This window comes from Notolepis coatsorum (assembly GCF_963971535.1).
Source record: "Notolepis coatsorum genome assembly, chromosome: 18".
Taxonomy (NCBI): domain Eukaryota; kingdom Metazoa; phylum Chordata; class Actinopteri; order Aulopiformes; family Paralepididae; genus Notolepis; species Notolepis coatsorum.
Genome location: NC_140182.1, coordinates 8,923,295 through 8,942,759, shown reverse-complemented (window position 1 = coordinate 8,942,759; position 19,465 = coordinate 8,923,295). Strand labels below are relative to the sequence as shown.

The following is a 19,465-nucleotide window of genomic DNA, read 5'->3' as shown; positions in this document are numbered from 1 at the left end:
GAAACCTAGCCGCATTTCTCGGAGACGCTCTCTGATTGGCCGACGCCTGTTTCTACACTGGTTAAGCTTAAATTGGTTAAGGTTAGAGTTTGTCTTAGAGCGTGACGGCAAGTTCTTTCGACGGTTAAGCTTAGGCACTCTTTCGAAGTTGGTTAAGGTTAGAGTTTGTCTTAGAGCAGGGCGATAGAACGCCAGGTAGTTTGCAGGCTGTTTGACGTGGAAATGGGCAAAGACACAGCTCGTCACGGATTGAGCAAACGCGTCAGTGGCCAATCAGAGAGCGTCAGTCAGTGCCAATCAGAGAGCGTCTCCGAGAAATGCGGCTAGGTTTCGTAATCACGCGCCTGCATGCATATATGTGTCCATTGTTAACTCACTGATTGATTGATTGATTGATTGATTGACGTTTTTATTAACAGATTGCAGAATGGGTACAATACAGTACGGCTCAATACACACAATTGTTAAGGGGATGCAGACCAGAAAAAGACTTTCGTCTTGTTTACATCAGGGTCCCCCATTTTCAATTCATCATAACATATATGACATACATGACATACAGATAGACAGTACTGCTACATCTATACATTTATGACATACCAGATTTACAAATACAGTACTGTTTGTGATACTAAAAGAGTCTAAAAAAGAGAGTATATACATTTGACATAGAAACTGTACATTGGAGGAGGTTGGGCAGGTGGGGTGGGGGGGAACTGTACATTGGAGGTGGTTGGGTGGGTGGGGTGGGGTTGGGTAGGCGGGGTGGGGGAACCTGTACAACTGTACAAGCAAAACTGTACATTGGAATATCGACGATACCACTCTGTGTGCTTTTCCATCTACCAGGAACAGGTTGATCTCTACCCATTTGATCTTTGATATTTGAATTGAATACTACTATTTACACCACACAGCACCACACTTCACTTTTCACTCATCCACACACTGCATACATCACCGATTCTTATACATACACGTTCTTTGTTTGTACAGATATGGGTTTAAATAAATGATATTGTTAAAATTGCTTTCACGTGGGGACTCCCTTTTGTCACAATTGACCCGTGTGTGACACTATACACACCATATAACTCTGTGATGATAGCATGTACAATAATGTTGTGTATACCGTATATATATGTATATTTATTCTTACTGTGTATATATCTATCCACAACATCTGTCTGTACACATAGGTACCTGCATATAATCTTTTTTACACATCTGTAGATACTATATCTATATCTGTACATAGCCCTTACTAGTTACGCTGCTGGCCAGTAAGACTTTCTACCATAGTGTCTTTATACCTGTATCACTGTACATATTAATATACTACAACTCTGTACATACATCTGATTAGCACTATTACTCAGTAGTACTAATTTATATATTTGTATCCAGTTTAATCACTTGTACGTTGTATATTACTATTAGTATTCCAACGAAACATTCATACACATTCATCTTGAGTCATGAACACGAAAGTGTTCTTATTGAAGTCTTAATGCATGCACACACACACACACACACACACACACACACAGACACACACACACACACACACACACACACACACAAGCATGCATGCATGCAAACTTATAGTCAAGAAATATGTAGGCCTACAACACAATATTCCTATATCACATGGAGCTCAACCTCTTCCTGGTAATAATAAGCTCAATAAGGCTCTGCTAGGTGTGTGTGTGGTGAGGGTGGTGTCTATGTGTGTGTGTGTGTGTGTGTGTGTGTGTGTGTGTGTGTGTGTGTGTGTGTGTGTGTGTGTGTGTGTGTGTGTGTGTGTGTGTGGTGTGTGTGTGTGTGTGTGTGTGTGTGTGTGTGTGTGTGTGTGTGTGTGTGGTGTGTGTGTGTGTGTGTGTGTGTGTGTGTGTGTGTGTGTGTGTTGTGTGTGTGTGTGTGTGGTGAGGGTGGTGTCTATGTGTGTGTGTGATATGGTGTTTTATGGCTGTAATAAACCTATGGAACTCAATCCAACAAGACCAACGTATGCCTGTCATGTAGCCGTGACTATGAGCAGACTTTGGCACCATAAACAGACCAGGCACCATAAACAGACCAGGCACCATAAACTGACCAGGCGGGGTGATGCTGTGAGATCACCTTTTAGTAGGTTATAAAACAACACACTGGGAACAGAGAGAGTATTTAGAAGGAGCACTGCACTGAAACTACGATGGGGTCCTGTCCGGGGTCCCAAGCAAAACCCTGGACAGGCTCCAGTATGTTCAAAATTCAGCTGCCAGGGTTCTAACCCACACCAAACCCTGGCAGCACATCACTCCCACCCTCATCCACCTCCACTGGCTCCCCATCAAATCCCGCATCACCTACAAAACCCTCCGCTCACCTACAAGTCCCTCCACGCTCTGGCACCTCAGTACCTCACTGACCTCCTCCACCCCTACACTCAGTCAGTCACGGTCCCTGCGATCCACGGACACTGGTCAGCTCTCCATCCCCCGAACCAGACTGCGGATCTTCGGGGACAGAGCTTTCAGCGTGGCAGCTCCCACCCTCTGGAACTCCCTCCCCGCAGAACTCTGCACCGCCCCAACTCTGGACTCATTCAAAAAACTGCTCAAAACCCACCTCTTCAACTTGGCCTTTAACCCCTAATTTCTCACTTTATATGTATATGTTGTGTCTGTCCACTATACTTTGTTATTTTTTCCCCCCTATGTAAAGCGATCTTGGGTCTCTTGAAAGGCGCTATATAAAATTAAGCTATTATTATTATTATATATATATCTCTGCCGTCAGTGTGTGAATGTGTGAGTGAATGTGAGGCATAAGTTGTAAAACGCTTTGGATAAAAGCTGTTATATAAATCCAGTACTAGTGTATAGAATATGTCACAGTGGAATGTAATCAATACTAGTGTATAGAATATGACACAGTGGAATGTAATCAGTACTAGTGTGTATAGAATATGTCACAGTGGAATGTAATCAGTACTAGTATATAGAATATGTCACAGTGGAATGTAATCAGTACTAGTGTATAGAATATATCACAGTGGAATGTAATCAATACTAGTGTATAGAATATGTCACAGTGGAATGTAATCAATACTAGTGTGTAGAATATGTCACAGTGGAATGTAATCAGTACTAGTGTTGTATAGAATATGTCACAGTTGAATGTAATCAGTACCAGTGTATAGAATATGTCACCGTGGAATGTAATCAGTACCAGTGTATAGAATATGTCACCGTGGAATGTAATCAGTACCAGTGTATAGAATATGTCACCGTGGAATGTAATCAGTACTAGTGTTGTATAGAATATTGAATCATACCCCCCCCGACACTCAACTAACCGCCTTGGCCAGTCCTTCATACCAGCGGCCATCAGGCTCCACAACAGTGGGCACTGGGCAGGGACCAGAGAACCAGAGAACTAGCGGCAGCAGAACTCGAGAACTACTAGGAATGTCTGAGTGATCACTGACTGTCTGACTCCCACCTAAACGGACAACGTATAACGTATAATCACGCATGCCTTATGCATACTGCACCTGTATACTGTATACTTACTTACTCATAGTACATATTTAGATTATAGCGTCTCTATTGTAACTATATTTATTGTAATGCAAATATACCTGATAGGGCATACAGACCCTCATCTGCACCTTGATTTACACTGCCTACTTGCTCATTATGCGTATAGTCAGAGTTAATTATATTGTTACACTGTCCATTTCTACTTTTCTACTGTACTATAATTGTATGACCTGTATTATGTCTTCTACTATTACCATGTACCTGTAGCGTCTATTCTTTTACCAACGGATTTCCAGTTCCGCGTTCGCGTTCTGCGATCTGATTGCATGGCCACTGACGTTTCTGGTGCGATCTGATTGGCCACTGACGTTTCTGGTCATGTGACATGTGCTGCGGCCAATCGCGTGACGCGCCTCGAACAGCAGCCCTGCTCTAAGACAAACGCTAACCTTAACCAACTTCGAAAGAGTGCCTATAAGCTTAACCGGTGGCAGAACTTGCCGTCACACGATTGGCGCGACCAGAAACGTCAGTGGCCAATCAGAGCGCAGAACGCGAACGCGGAACTGGAAATCCGTTGGTAAAAGTATTCAGGCGTATACCTGTACCTCCCCTCCCTCATGATGCCTGAATTTCCCCAAGGGGATCAATAAAGGAATATCTTATCTTATCTTATCTTATCTTATCTTATGTCACAGTGGAATGTTTTGCACTGTGAGCAAGTGAGTGACGTCATCCCTTTCTCAACTAACACTTGATGAATCCAGTTAAAGACTAGTTATAGTTATTCCTGTGGAGCTCTATGATGAGCTTTATGATGAATTGAAAATGGGGGACCCTGATGTAAACAAGACGAAAGTCTTTCTCTGGTCTGCATCCCCTTAACAATTGTATGTATTGAGCTGTACTGTATACTGTACCCAGGGGTGTAGCTCCAGATTCTGGGCCCCATGAAAGAATGTATTTGTAGGCCCCCAGTGAATGCGAGCGAGAACATTTTGGGGCCCCCCCAGTGCTGGGCCCTTGGAATCATCCTAAGCTACCCCCCCCCAGCTAGTCTGTACCCATTCTGCAATCTGTTAATAAACTTTTCAATCAATCAATCAATCAACAGCAGAGGCAACGTGGGTCAGAGGTTTGATTCCCACCGCTGCTGAAAATGTACGCGCTCATGTAAACAAGGTGATTTAAAAGCATCCACCAAATCACATCAGAATTAAACACATGCACGCACACACAGACACACACACACGGACACACACACGCACACACACAGACACACAGACACACACGCGCACACACACGCACACACACACACACACACACAGACACACACACACACACACACATAATGACAAATATGTCCAGTAGTAACAAAGCCTTCTTGTTCTCCTCTAATTGCTGTTGTAAATTGTCCATCCTCCATTCCGCTCCACTGCTCATCTCTGACAGTTTAAATTATCTAATGGGAGAGCTGCCCTTTGTCAGTGTAGTGTAGTCTGCAGACAGTATGGGATCCATCCTGCAGCCTGCGAGCAGCACAGATGGGCAATATCCCTTTGAGCTCCGAGGCTGAAAAAAACACCCTGAACATATCATATTCCCTCCTTCTGCTATCTCTTACTGTGTGCCATAATTATACCTGGGAGACTGTGCCTTCACACACTATGGCCTGTGTCTGGACGTCACCGACACAAAACAACAGTTGCTATAACTTGAGCAGGATTCCTGCTTTGTCGCTCAGCTCGTTGTTTTGTTATTTTTGACTATGGTTATTATCTATAGGCTATAATAAGATGTTGTTTAAACTTTAGGCAATACCAGTCAACCAATTGCGAATACAGGTAGCACATAATAATATGATGTCACGTATAGGTATGGTAATAAGCCAATTTATAAATGTTTTAGTTCATTTACTTGTACGCTGTAAAACGGTAATAGTGGGGCACCTAACAACATCCCTGTGTCTATTTTACTGGTCATTTAAGAAGGTGGTGGTCAGTAAGGTGCGCTGTGTGACGTCCTCTTATTATAAGGAAGTGGTGGTAAAGTGAATTATACCTCATAATAAAATACAACTGAATCCGTTTCGCCACAACAATAAGATAGTGTGTCATTATTATGAAAGGATAAACAACAACAGTCTAGATAGAACAGGCCTGTTGTCAAGCTGCTGCAGGGACATAATAAACACCTGCGATGGAAAACGACGAGGTAAGAAAATAGTTTTACTTGAGAATGAACGATAAAAAATAAACTTGATACCCACTGGGATCTCTTACCTTGTGCCTAAATTCTCGGGCAACTTTACGTTCCATGATGTCTGTTAGAATGAGCGCACCGGTCGGAGTGAGAGTCCTCTCTTTCTCTCTCTCTCTCTCTCTCTCTCTCTCTCTGACAGGGAACCAGGCGCTGCTCTCTGGACACTGCTGGTCTCAGATCAGTGAGAGTCCTCTCTCTCTCTCTCTCTCTCTCTCTCTCTCTCTCTCTCTCTCTCTCTCTCTCTCTCTCTCTCTCTCTCTCTCTGACAGGGAATGTATTGAGCTGTACTGTACTGTACCCATTCTGCAATCTGTTAATAAAATGTTCAATCAATCAATCAATCAATCAATCAATCAATCAATCAATCATTAATCAATACTACTAGACCAGCCCAGGATGTAGCAGCAACATGTATTTATACATATCTGTTTTATGAAATAAAACCCATAACTCCAACGGCAAAGCACAAATATTCCAACATGAGTTTGTTTCCTATAATGACGCTTCCAAAATAGGCGAAATAAATAACTAACTCGCATGTTGTAATGTGCAGGACACGGAGTGGTCGCTAGGTGGCGGTACAGCAACACAGAACGACGCTATAGTCACTCGAGAAAACAAACAAAGGAGAAGAAGAGTTACAGACGGTTGTACACTTCCGGGTTTTCAAACGCTTGACAACGAACGACACAAACCGAGAGACGTCTGTTTATTAACCAAAAGGGTAAGAAAATAATACACGTAAAACAGCGACAAACACTTTAGAATGAAAGAGTAACGTGTCTGAAACCTTGCTCTTTCTCCTTCACGTTATTTGTGTGTAGGCATCGGGTGGCGGCCATCGTCTTATAATAACTTTGTGCAGTTTCGAACGAACGCCACTGCAGTGTGTTGCTTGTTGTCTGTGAACTGACGTTAAACGCTTTCTGTTGTTCTATACTGCCACCTGCTGGCTATAGTATGTACAAGAGCTCAGGCTCAAAACACATATCAGCTTTGATCAACTTTGTTATGACGTATCAAATCCACTGTTCCAACTCTATAAATAATAGTATTTATATGACCTAAACCCAGCCTCAGCAGACTGAACCAGGGACACTGAATGTGAACTGAAATGTCTAGGGCTGACCTTCGAATTTTTTTTTGGCAATCGAAGCTTCGGGCTTCGATTTTAATTCGAAGCTTCGAATAAAATTTATTAATTAATTAAAAAAAAAACTATATATTATTTTTTTTTTTTAATCTTATGTTGTGGGACTTGTACAGCACTTTGGTAAACTTTGTTGTTTTTAAATGTGCTCTATAAATAAAGTGGATTGGATTAATGAATTAAGTAGCCCCTTTCGTGACTGTGACGCAGCCAACAAGGTTTCACTCGGCTGTGTGATTTAATTCAAGGTGGATCGCTGTTGTCGTTTGAACAACTTCAGATTTCATGGGAACTACCAATCTCCCAAATCAAGAATGTTTAAGATGAATGAAGTAAGATTTTGATTATTTGAAATATGGCCTGTGTAGACTAAACTATGCACAGAATTATGTCAGTCTACAAGGTCCGTAGACTACAGACCAATTATCAGTGAATGTTCATGCATTTTTAAGAAGGGCTACTTCCACAAAAAAACAAAGAACTCACCAAAACATCTCAGTAGCACCTTATCTAAATGTTCTATTTCACATATGGAGATTCATATTTATTTATGTATTGCATGCATTTCTACATTTTATTTCCTATTGTTTATTCATCCCAGTATCTTTCTTTCTTATGTGTGGAATTCTACAAGGCATTTACATTCACATTTACATTTAGTCATTTAGCTGACGCTTTTATCCAAAGCGACTTACAAGTTCTGTACAACAAGTCATCAGGAAGGATACAACTCTATCAGCCGAGTAACAATGTTCATCAAAGTGTTGCGTGTTACAGTGTAGGTTAGTTTATTAGGACAAGTGCATGACAGTAAGGTTAGTTAGGGTTAGATTTTTATTTTTTTATTTTATTTCAGATAATGGTTGAAGAAGTGCGTCTTTAGTCGACGGCGAAAGATTGGACGGGATTCGGCTGTCCTAACTGGGGTGGGTAGTTCATTCCACCATTGTGGGGCAAGGACTGAGAATAGGCGTGTAGGTGGTGTATATCATGTGTTTGAGGATGATATCCTTCAAACAGGCAATAGTGATGATATAATTTGGGCAGTGCTGAGCTGGGTTACTTTCCTCCAGTGTATTTGTATTTGCCCCATGCGCACACACACACACACACACACACACACACACACACACACACACACCGAAGTAAAAATAAAATAAAAAAATTTGAAAAAAAAAATTTGATTTTTTCTTTTAAACTTCGATTTTATTTTTAATGTTCGAAGCTTGTGCCATCGAACGAAGCTTCAAAGTATTTAAGACAGCCCTAGAAATGTCATCAACAGCTGTATTTGTCTCTCTAGACTGCCTCAGACAGAATTGCCATTTGGTTGGTTGAAATATGAAAATTATGATCATTGTTTTGGACAACATATCTGTGCTCTTATTTCAGGGCATGATGGAGTCTCCAACGAGAGAGCACGTAACGCATAGGTAAGGCTACTCAAGGGGATTAAAGGGGAACTACACCCAATTTAAGAATTCATTCATGTTATTCATTCATGTTATTGAGAGAGAGTCGCTCATGTTCGCTAATATTAATTGAACCTTCCTGGGCCGTGCACATTGCATATTTAAATTATTAATTTGGGTGATGTTCCCCATCGACACATTAGCACAGATACATTTTGTTAGCAAATAGCATTATTTGTTATATATAGCCTAATTCTACTCGTCAAAACTGCCGTAGAGATCATGCGTAAAAGGCTTTAGAGACATCGTCCAGTAAAATTGCCGTCATTTCCATAAGTACTTCTCAACTTGATCATGTTGGTTTAATCCCCTATTTATCTTATCTTAAAGGTGCTGTAAGTGGTTTTTTTAGTTTTTGTGCTCTACATTCTGACAGTCATCACTGATATAGAGTGTCTGGTCAGTAACATGGGTCTCCCAGTCCCTCCACTCTGCAGTAAACAGCCATCACTGATATAGTGTCTGGTCAGTAACATGGGTCTCCCAGTCCCTCCACTCTGCAGTAAACAGTCATCACTGATATAGAGTGTCTGGTCAGTAACATGGGTCTCCCAGTCCCTCCACTCTGCAGTAAACAGCCATCACTGATATAGAGTGTCTGGTCAGTAACATGGGTCTCCCAGTCCCTCTGCTCTGCAGTAAACAGTCATCACTGATATAGAGTGTCTGGTCAGTAACATGGGTCTCACAGTCCCTCTGCTCTGCAGTAAACAGTCATCACTGATATAGAGTGTCTGGTCAGTAACATGGGTCTCCCAGTCCCTCCTGCTCTGCAGTAAACAGTCATCACTGATATAGTGTCTGGTCAGAAACATGGGTCTCCCAGTCCCTCTGCTCTGCAGTAAACAGCCATCACTGATACAGAGTGTCTGGTCAGTAACATGGGTCTCCCAGTCCCTCCATTCTGCAGTAAACAGCCATCACTGATATAGAGTGTCTGGTCAGTAACATGTGTCTCCCAGTCCCTCCACTCTGCAGTAAACAGTCATCACTGATATATAGTGTCTGGTCAGTAACATGGGTCTCCCAGTCCCTCCACTCTGCAGTAAACAGCAATCACTGATATAGAGTGTCTGGTCAGTAACATGGGTCTCCCAGTCCCTCCACTCTGCAGTAAACAGTCATCACTGATATAGAGTGTCTGGTCAGTAACATGGGTCTCCCAGTCCCTCCACTCTGCAGTAAACAGCCATCACTGATACAGAGTGTCTGGTCAGTAACATGGGTCTCCCAGTCCCTCCACTCTGCAGTAAACAGCCATCACTGATAAAGAGTGTCTGGTCAGTAACATGGGTCTCCCAGTCCCTCCACTCTGCAGTAAACAGCCATCACTGATATAGTGTCTGGTCAGTAACATGGGTCTCCCAGTCCCTCCACTCTGCAGTAAACAGCCATCACTGATATAGAGTGTCTGGTCAGTAACATGGGTCTCTACTCTCTCAGTCCCTCCTGCTCTGCAGTAAACAGCAATCACTGATATAGAGTGTCTGGTCAGTAGCATGGGTCTCCCAGTCCCTCCTGCTCTGCAGTAAACAGTCATCACTGATATAGAGTGTCTGGTCAGTAACATGGGTCTCCCAGTCCCTCCACTCTGCAGTAAACAGCCATCACTGATATAGAGTGTCTGGTCAGTAGCATGGGTCTCCCAGTCCCTCCTGCTCTGCAGTAAACAGTCATCACTGATATAGAGTGTCTGGTCAGTAACATGGGTCTCCCAGTCCCTCCACTCTGCAGTAAACAGCCATCACTGATATAGAGTGTCTGGTCAGTAACATGGGTCTCCCAGTCCCTCCTGCTCTGCAGTAAACAGCCATCACGGATATAGAGTGTCTGGTCAGTAACATGGGACTCCCAGTCCATATCTTTAACAAAACCCTTTAATGTAACATAAAAGCATAAAAGAAAATATTGTTTGTTTCCTGTTGGTTGTCGGTTAAGGCCATGGGTAGGTAGGGAATTTATTTTATTTTATTTTATTCTTTCCCACGGCGACTATGGATAGGGAATTTCTTTATTTAATTAAAATGTTCACAACAACATGGATGCATGTACTCTGCCAGCATGTTTTACAGTTTAATATCCATAATACTAAAGGTTTGACTAAGATGTCCATGAAACTTTATTGTAAAATTTAAAAAAAAATTTTTTTTTTAAAACTCATAAAATAAATTGGGTCGCACCTAAATCGGCAGGGTCGGTCGGCAACCGGAAACGAACCATTTTTTCTTTTAGGCCCTGTATGGATTAAGGGCTACTCCTACCTTGTGTTCCTAGTCTGTTGTTCTCTCCCTCTCTGATGATGTGTTTCATCCCACGCTGACACCCTCCTCTCCCAGGAGTACGGGTGGCGGTGGTGGTGGTGGTGGTGGTGGTGGTGGTGGTGGCGGCGGTGGTGGTGGTGGCGGCGGTGGTGGCACCCCGCGTCAGGAGCCGGACTCTCCCCTGCCGCCCATCAGCGAGCGCCTGGCCCAACTGAGGCCCACCAGGGAGCTGCTGGAGTTCTACAGGCAGAAGATCGTCCAGTTTGACGGGGAGCACGAGGAGCTGCTGGAGACGCTGGAGAAGTACAAGGGCATCACGGACGACCAGGTACTAAAGCACTAGTCTGTAGTCTGTAGCACAGAGGACCAGGTACTAAAGCACCAGTCTGTAGTCTGTAGCACAGGGGAGCAGGTACTAAAGCACCAGTCTGTAGTCTGTAGTACAGAGGAGCAGGTACTAAAGCACCAGTCTGTAGTCTGTAGCACAGAGGAGCAGGTACTAAAGCACCAGTCTGTAGTCTGTAGCACAGAGGAGCAGGTACTAAAGCACCAGTCTGTAGTCTGTACGTAGCACAGAGGAAAATAACACTATGTAACCAACCCTCAAATACACTCACAGCACACACATCCACACGCACACACTCACTTTAATAAACAACTCACTGTAGCACCCACTTTACCCACTTTAGACACTTTAACACACTTTATATTTATTGGTATATTTGTATATTTTTTTGTTGTTGAGATTTGCACAACTCAACTCATACCTCATTGCACCTCACCACCACAAGGTGGCACCACAAGCTAAGTTGTACTGTATATCATGGGAACTCTGTTACCTTTCTCTACTCTGGGCCCTGTTTCTTGTACCTGGATAACTGAGTTAGCCGGATAACTTTAACTGGATAACTGAGTTAGCCGGACTTTCCGGTTCCCTGTACGTGGATTTTCCAAATCACCATGACAACAGATCCAAAAGTTTGAGCCTGGTCGAAAGCAGAGTTTAAGTTCAAGTTAGCCGGATGAAGCACAGCCACGCCCCCGCAAAGAAGTGACAGCCCGTTTCCTGAAACTATTCCCACAGTCTACGATCTGCATTATACCATTCTGAATTACGTTTTTGTGCTCCATTCTTCCAGAGGGGGCTTTTGAAATGTAAAATAGACCCAAAATGCTGATACTAAATTCACTTTGTCCTAAATAATGCACGTTATATATACCGTGGCGACGGTGGCGCTCGCTCGTGCGATGTACACATTATGTGGTTATTTTAATTGTAACTGGGATTAAGATGTCTGATGAGATGCGATGTTTGACGGATTTGAGAAATTGAATGAGCCGTTGACGTCACATTAATGAATGAGGATAAAGAGATAAACTTCATTCAAAACAAAGGATATTCTAAACACGGGTCTCTCGTTCATTAATGTATAAACAATGCATTTATCCCATCTGGCACAGTGGTGCAGCGGTAGTGCTCAAGCCTGCCAACCCAGCGACCGGGGTTCAAAACCCGGTGTTTCCAATATGATTTTTTTGAATATAATATTAATGATTATACGCCAAAGTAGCCTGGTTTTAAGTTAAAATATTATAAATCTACATGCATTGAGGATGTCATTCTTTATATAGCTCTCAACGTGCACCAAATTGAATTATTCCTATATTGCAAAAAGAAGGAGACGACTAGGGTCTCGAACCCCGGTCGTCTGTGTGAAAGTCAAAAGAACAACCCGTTAGACCACATTGGAGATAAGTTAAAGATTGACTATACATCAATCAATGGGTAAGAGAGCCGTATCGTAATTCTGTATAACAGTTAACTAATTATTTTCGCTAGCAAGATCTCATTTGATTATTCAATCCAGCAGGCAAGTTTAAAGAAATATAATCTGATTGATTGAGGTAATGAGGGACTTAAAATTAGCCTATAGATAACGCATTTAACTTGTCGGCGAGGCGATTGAGCCGTATTGCAATCTGTCAATAAAGTCTTAAATCAATTAATCAATCAATGCCGTTAGAGAATCAGGATCTCTGCCATCGATACGTGCTGGCTTTTCACCTAAAGCGGCCGCGCGCATTTAGCCTGAGTCGCAAGTCTGGCTTGAGTTAACGAGACTGAATCCACCTTCGTGGAACAGGAAAATCCCGGCTTCAAACATCGGGTTAACTGAAGCTGGATAATGACATCTTGATCGACTTAGTTGAACCACGTACAAGAAACAGGGCCCTGCACTGTATATATGTATATTGAAAATGTTTGTTGTTGTTTACACTTGTTTACGTACTTGACTTTCTATTCTATACTTATATTATACGTTTTATACTTCTCATTTTATCTAGCACAATCTCAGGAGCAAAATGGAAAGAAGCATTTCATATAAAAGTATTCTGTATTTCTATATGACAACTAATAAAGAAACTTGACCAGGTAAAGCACCAGTCTGTAGTCTGTAGCACAGAGGAGCAGGTAAAGCACCAACCTGTCTGTACTAGGGCTGGCACATTATTTTCGAATTTAGAATTTAAATTCGAATTTACATAAAAACACGAGATTCGAACTTGTAGGGAGAAATTCAAAAAAAAATGTATATATATTTATTTTTAAGCTTTTTTATTTTCCTTTTTTTTTCAAAACAAACAAAACACAATACAATAATAACCAAACAAACCATGGTAAAAAAATAAATAAAAAAAAATGCCAAAACGTTGAAAATAGCTTAGACTTTTTTTTCATTCACACACCGACGGCGGAGGCGACCATGCAACCTGCTCATCGGGAGCAGTTCGGGGTTAAGAGTTTTGCTCAAGGACACTTAGACGCGCTGCCCGGGAAGGAGTGGGAATTGAACCGGGAACCTCCTGATTACCAGACGATTGCTCTACCTCCTGAGCTTGTGTGTGTGTGTGGGGGGGGGGGGGGTCGATCCAAACCCATCCGTCGTCACTAGTTTCGATTAGTACAGTATAACCAGAAGAGGTTTGGCATCAACCACGGTATGTTGACAGAATCCACTCACTGACCAGAGCGTTTCCGGAGCGTTTCCATTTGCTTTATAGCAGGCAATACTGGTGGTAAATATAATCATGCCACCTGTGAAACTGATCTTGTCTTTCATTCAGTTGCTACCTGCTGTTATTTATTCAGGAATCAGTCATTATAAGAAGCATAAGGGAGATGATGTATATGACTGGATAGAACAGCTTCTTGTGAGGGCGGCTGGGTGGCGCAGCGGACATTGCGCTCGTCACCAACGCAAGAGACACCAGGTTTGAATCCGGCTGTCGGCGTTGCCTCCGGCTTGGGCCGGCCGTCATACTAACTCAATTGGCAGAGTTAGCGGGTGGGAAGTCGAAGGGTGGTAGTCTGGACGTTGTGAACAGCGACTCCTACAGGTCGGTTGGGGCGCCTGCGCGGCAAAAAGAAATTGGGGGGGTAGTGTGAGCCTCCCACACGTTACACCTCGCCAATGAGAGTCCGCGCTGGCAGGTGAAAAGATGTGACTGGCTGTATCGGAGGGGACATGACGTGATGCAAGGCTTCTATCCTCCCTACAACCGGCCAGAGGGGGGCATATGCGAGCAACGATCAGGACAGGGGAGGGAGAATTGGCACAAGAGGTAAATTGGGATGGGGAGAAAAATCACAGAAAAAGGAAAAGAAAAAGTAGATAAAAAAAAGAACAGCTTCTTGAGGGCAGATATGACTGATAGAACAGCTTCTTGGGGGCAGATATGACGATAGAACAGCTTCTTGAGGGCAGATATGACTGGATAGAACAGCTTCTTGAGGGCAGATATGACTGATAGAACAGCTTCTTGAGGGCAGATATGACTGGATAGAACAGCTTCTTGGGGCAGATATGACTGGATAGAACAGCTTCTTGAGGGCAGATATGACTGGATAGAACAGCTTCTTGAAGACAGATATGACTGATGGAACAGCTTCTTGGGGCAGATATGACTGGATAGAACAGCTTCTTGAAGACAGATATGACTGATAGAACAGCTTCTTGGGGGCAGATATGACTGATAGAACAGCTTCTTGGGGCAGATATGACTGGATAGAACAGCTTCTTGGGGGCAGATATGACTGGATAGAACAGCTTCTTGAGGGCAGATATGACTGGATAGAACAGCTTCTTGGGGCAGATATGACTGGATAGAACAGCTTCTTGGGGGCAGATATGACTGGATAGAACAGCTTCTTGAGGGCAGATATGACTGGATAGAACAGCTTCTTGAGGGCAGATATGACTGATAGAACAGCTTCTTGGGGCAGATATGACTGGATAGAACAGCTTCTTGGGGGCAGATATGACTGGATAGAACAGCTTCTTGAGGGCAGATATGACTGGATAGAACAGCTTCTTGAGGGCAGATATGACTGATAGAACAGCTTCTTGAGGGCAGATATGACTGGATAGAACAGCTTCTTGAGGGCAGATATGACTGATAGAACAGCTTCTTGAGGGCAGATATGACTGATAGAACATCTTCTTGGGGCAGATATGACTGATAGAACAGCTTCTTGAGGGCAGATATGACTGGATAGAACAGCTTCTTGAGGGCAGATATGACTGATAGAACAGCTTCTTGAGGGCAGATATGACTGGATAGAACAGCTTCTTGGGGGCAGATATGACTGATAGAACAGCTTCTTGAGGGCATTACACATTTTTGTTCTGTAAAGAATGAATGAATGAATACAATTTTATTTTCGTGTCATGTCCGACGACCCATCCCTTACGGGATTATAAGACACCAAAAACAACAATTGAACATAACAATCACTTCCCATGGTTTCTAAGCTACACCATCAGAGGCAAAAATACATCACATAATATATGTTATTTTCGTGCGTTTATCCCAAGCTTTCTCTAAATATTCAGCAAGTGCAAAAACCCTGTGATAAAAAAAAATCCATTTAAAGTGTCTTTGAGCATTAGGGAAAGCGCTATACAAATTTTTTTTTATCCACTTTTTCTCCCATTTTCTATATTTTCTCCCATCCCAATTTCGTATCATCCAATTCAACCCTCCCCTGTCACGAACGCTGTTTCTTGCCTCCCACAAGCCGGCTGCAATGTGGACTAAGTCATACATAGCACAAGTCCCCTCCGGTACTTGAGGTAACAGCAGTCGCATCTTTTCACCTGCGCAGCTCGATCTCTCAGTGGTGAGGAGTAACGAGTGGGAGGCTCACGCTGCCCCCGACACTTCCTGATTCTACTGCGCAGGCGCACCAACCGACCTGTAGGAGTCGCTGTCCACAACGCCCGATCCCCACCCATCAGTTTCCCACCCCCTAATACGGCCAATGTGTATTAGTACGGACGACCAGCTAAACTGAAAGCAATGTGGAGCGCTGGGATCGAACAGGCAAGCCCAGCGTCTCCGCATTCGCGGCGAGCGCCTTGCCCACTACGCCACGTAGCCGCCCTCGCTATACAAATTTGATGTATTATTATTACACCAGACAAACTATTCTAGCTCAGCTCACTGCTCTACACACGTCAGCCATCCTACACATTATGGAGCCTTCCTTCACGCTGTATCATTAAATGCATGCAGTTTTAGACTAGGGTTGGGGCGATGTAAAACATTTAAAACTGGTTTGATATCAAGCCAAATTCTGGACTGGACCGGTAATACCACATTTCACCACTAGGTGTCACTCATGACTCAGCCGCTTCCGAGTGATGCCATGAATGAGAGTGTAGCAGGGCTTTCCCCATTTTCAGTCCAACTAGGGGTGGTCTGGAGGTGGGCAGGTTCCAAATACGTTATTAATATAAGTGTGTAAGGTTGCACAATAGTTTAACATTGAACACAACGTCCACAATGGTGGAACAAACTTCCCATCACAGTCCGGACAGACCGCTGAAACCACCATCAGTCAGGACAGACAGCTGAAACCACCACAGTCAGGACAGACAGCTGAAACCACCACAGTCAGGACAGCTGAAACCACCACAGTCAGGACAGACAGCTGAAACCATCACAGTCAGGACAGCTGAAACCACCACAGTCAGGACAGACAGCTGAAACCACCACAGTCAGGACAGATGAAACCACCACAGCCAGGACAGACAGCTGAAACCATCACAGTCAGGACAGCTGAAACCATCAGTCAGGACAGATGAAACCACCACAGTCAGGACAGACAGCTGAAACCACTACAGTCAGGACAGCTGAAAACCACCACAGTCAGGACAGACAGCTGAAACCATCACAGTCAGGACAGACAGCTGAAACCACCACAGTCAGGACAGCTGAAACCACCACAGTCAGGACAGACGGCTGAAACCATCGACAGTCAGGACAGCTGAAACCATCACAGTCAGGACAGACAGCTGAAACCATCACAGTCAGGACAGCTGAAACCATCAGTCAGGACAGATGAAACCACCACAGTCAGGACAGACAGCTGAAACCACTACAGTCAGGACAGCTGAAAACCACCACAGTCAGGACAGACAGCTGAAACCATCACAGTCAGGACAGACAGCTGAAACCACCACAGTCAGGACAGCTGAAACCACCACAGTCAGGACAGACGGCTGAAACCATCGACAGTCAGGACAGCTGAAACCATCACAGTCAGGACAGACAGCTGAAACCATCACAGTCAGGACAGCTGAAACCATCAGTCAGGACAGATGAAACCACCACAGTCAGGACAGACAGCTGAAACCACTACAGTCAGGACAGCTGAAAACCACCACAGTCAGGACAGACAGCTGAAACCATCACAGTCAGGACAGACAGCTGAAACCACCACAGTCAGGACAGCTGAAACCACCACAGTCAGGACAGACGGCTGAAACCATCGACAGTCAGGACAGCTGAAACCATCACAGTCAGGACAGCTGAAACCATCAGAGTCAGGACAGAAACCTTCCCAATTTTCCACTGTCGACTAAAAACGCACTTCTTCAATCAATATCTGAAATTAAGAGGAAGAAAAATAAATACTAACCTTTACTATTATGCACTTTGCTACTAAGTAATCTACCTGGCATATATTAATACCTACTATGCTAATATGTCTACTACTATACACTCAGACTGTAACACTCAAGTTCAACACTGTTTGACGAACAATATCACTGACCTTCAGCTGCCAGAGTTGTACCTCTCCTTCCTGATGACTTGTTGTTCACAACTTGTAAGTCGCTTTGGATAAAAAGCGTTGAGCTAAATGAATGGACTGCATCTATATACTGTAGCGCTTTTATCCAAAGTGCTTTACAATTTGTTGCTCACATTTGACCCATTAGGAGGCAACAGTGGCTCGGTAGGTAGAGCAGTCATCTGGGAATCCGGAGGTTCCCGGTTCGATTCCCGCTCCTCCCGGGCAGCGTGTTGAAGTGTCCTTGAGCAAGACACTTAACCCCTAATTGCTCCTGGTGAGCAGGTTGGCTCCTTGCATGGTTGGCTCCGCCATCGGTGTGAGTGAGTTATATAAATGCACCATTTACCATTAATAACACACCAACGGCGGAGGCAACCATGCAAGGTTCCAACCTGTTTTCTTGTGTTAATGGCAGCGCTGGCACAGTGTCGTCATGGTGCTGCACCCCTGGACCATTGTTGAGGAAAAGCCCTGCAGCGCCCCCACAACCAGTCACTAGGGACGCACCGATCTGACCTTTTCATAATGTCTCATAATGACAAATGCCGGTTTAAAATTAAAATCATTAAAATAAAACCAGTTTAATTAAGCCTGTACACCCGAGACCGACCCAACCCTGGTTCAGACTCTAGTTGGATGTTCTTCAGAAGAAAACTTTAGAGTGAACTAAAGAGAGAATCATTTGTGCGCTTGATGAAAGGTCACTGTAAGGATTTAATTTAAAACAATGAACCAAAATGCATTTGACTAAAACCTCTCCCAATCCATCTAAATAAAACATGACAAAGACTCGTCGACTAATACTAGACTAACTGACGATAATTAAAATGACTCAAATGTGACTAAAACATATATGCATTTTTTTTTTTAAATCCAATTTTTCTCCTTATTTTTCTATATATTTTTTCTCCCATCCCAATTTCGCCTCGCCAATTCTCCCTTCAATTCTCCCCTCCCCTGTCTCGAACGTTGCTAGACTATGCCTCCCACTGGTCGGCTGCAGTGAGGACCAAGCCTTGCATCACGTGTCCCCTCCGGTACACGAGCAGGCAGCCGTCGCATCTTTTCACCGCAGCAGCTCGAACTCTCAGTGGCGAGGAGTAACGCGTGGGAGGCTCACGCTGCCCCCAATACTTCCTGTTTCTGCTGTACAGGCGCACCAACCGACCTGTAGGAGTCGCTGTCCACAACGTCCAATCCCCACCCACCAGCTTTCCCACCCTCTAACACTGCCAATTGTGTTAGTATGACGACCGGCCAAGCCGGTAGCAACGGCGAGAGCTGGGCTCGAACCCAGCATCTCCTGCATTAGTGGCGAGCGCCTTGCCCACTGCGCCACTTAGCCGCCCACGTATATGCATTTTGTTGCACATGTTGATTCCCCCTCGCCTCTCTATATATTACACGCCTGCAACTGTCACACAGCCTTTTGACTGTGATTTGACTGTTCTGCTTCATGTATGTATCATGTATGTCATTTCATTTGGTTCTTTGTTTGATGTGTGTTTTAATTATTTTGTGATGTTTGTACCATCTGTCTCTTCTATTTATTTTTGTGTCCCCTTTCCCTGTTACCCTTTCGAGGGGATCTTTTTTCACTGAAAATAAGAATTTGTTCGGGTTAAAGGAAAACTCCAACATTTTGGGAA

The 19,465-nt window shown here is 43.7% G+C and overlaps 1 protein-coding gene across 1 annotated transcript in view; it reads left to right on the top strand.

Moving 5' to 3' along the window:
- The window catches only part of ccdc77 (coiled-coil domain containing 77), a gene marked incomplete at its 5' end in the record, with an annotated part of 59,064 nt that overhangs the window by 15,597 nt on the left and 24,002 nt on the right, over window positions 1-19,465 (top strand). The window contains 2 exons of the mRNA XM_084334503.1: window positions 8,335-8,375; window positions 10,751-11,003. Of these exons, the coding sequence (XP_084190629.1) occupies window positions 8,335-8,375; window positions 10,751-11,003 (294 nt within the window). The remainder of the gene's footprint in view (window positions 1-8,334; window positions 8,376-10,750; window positions 11,004-19,465) is intronic.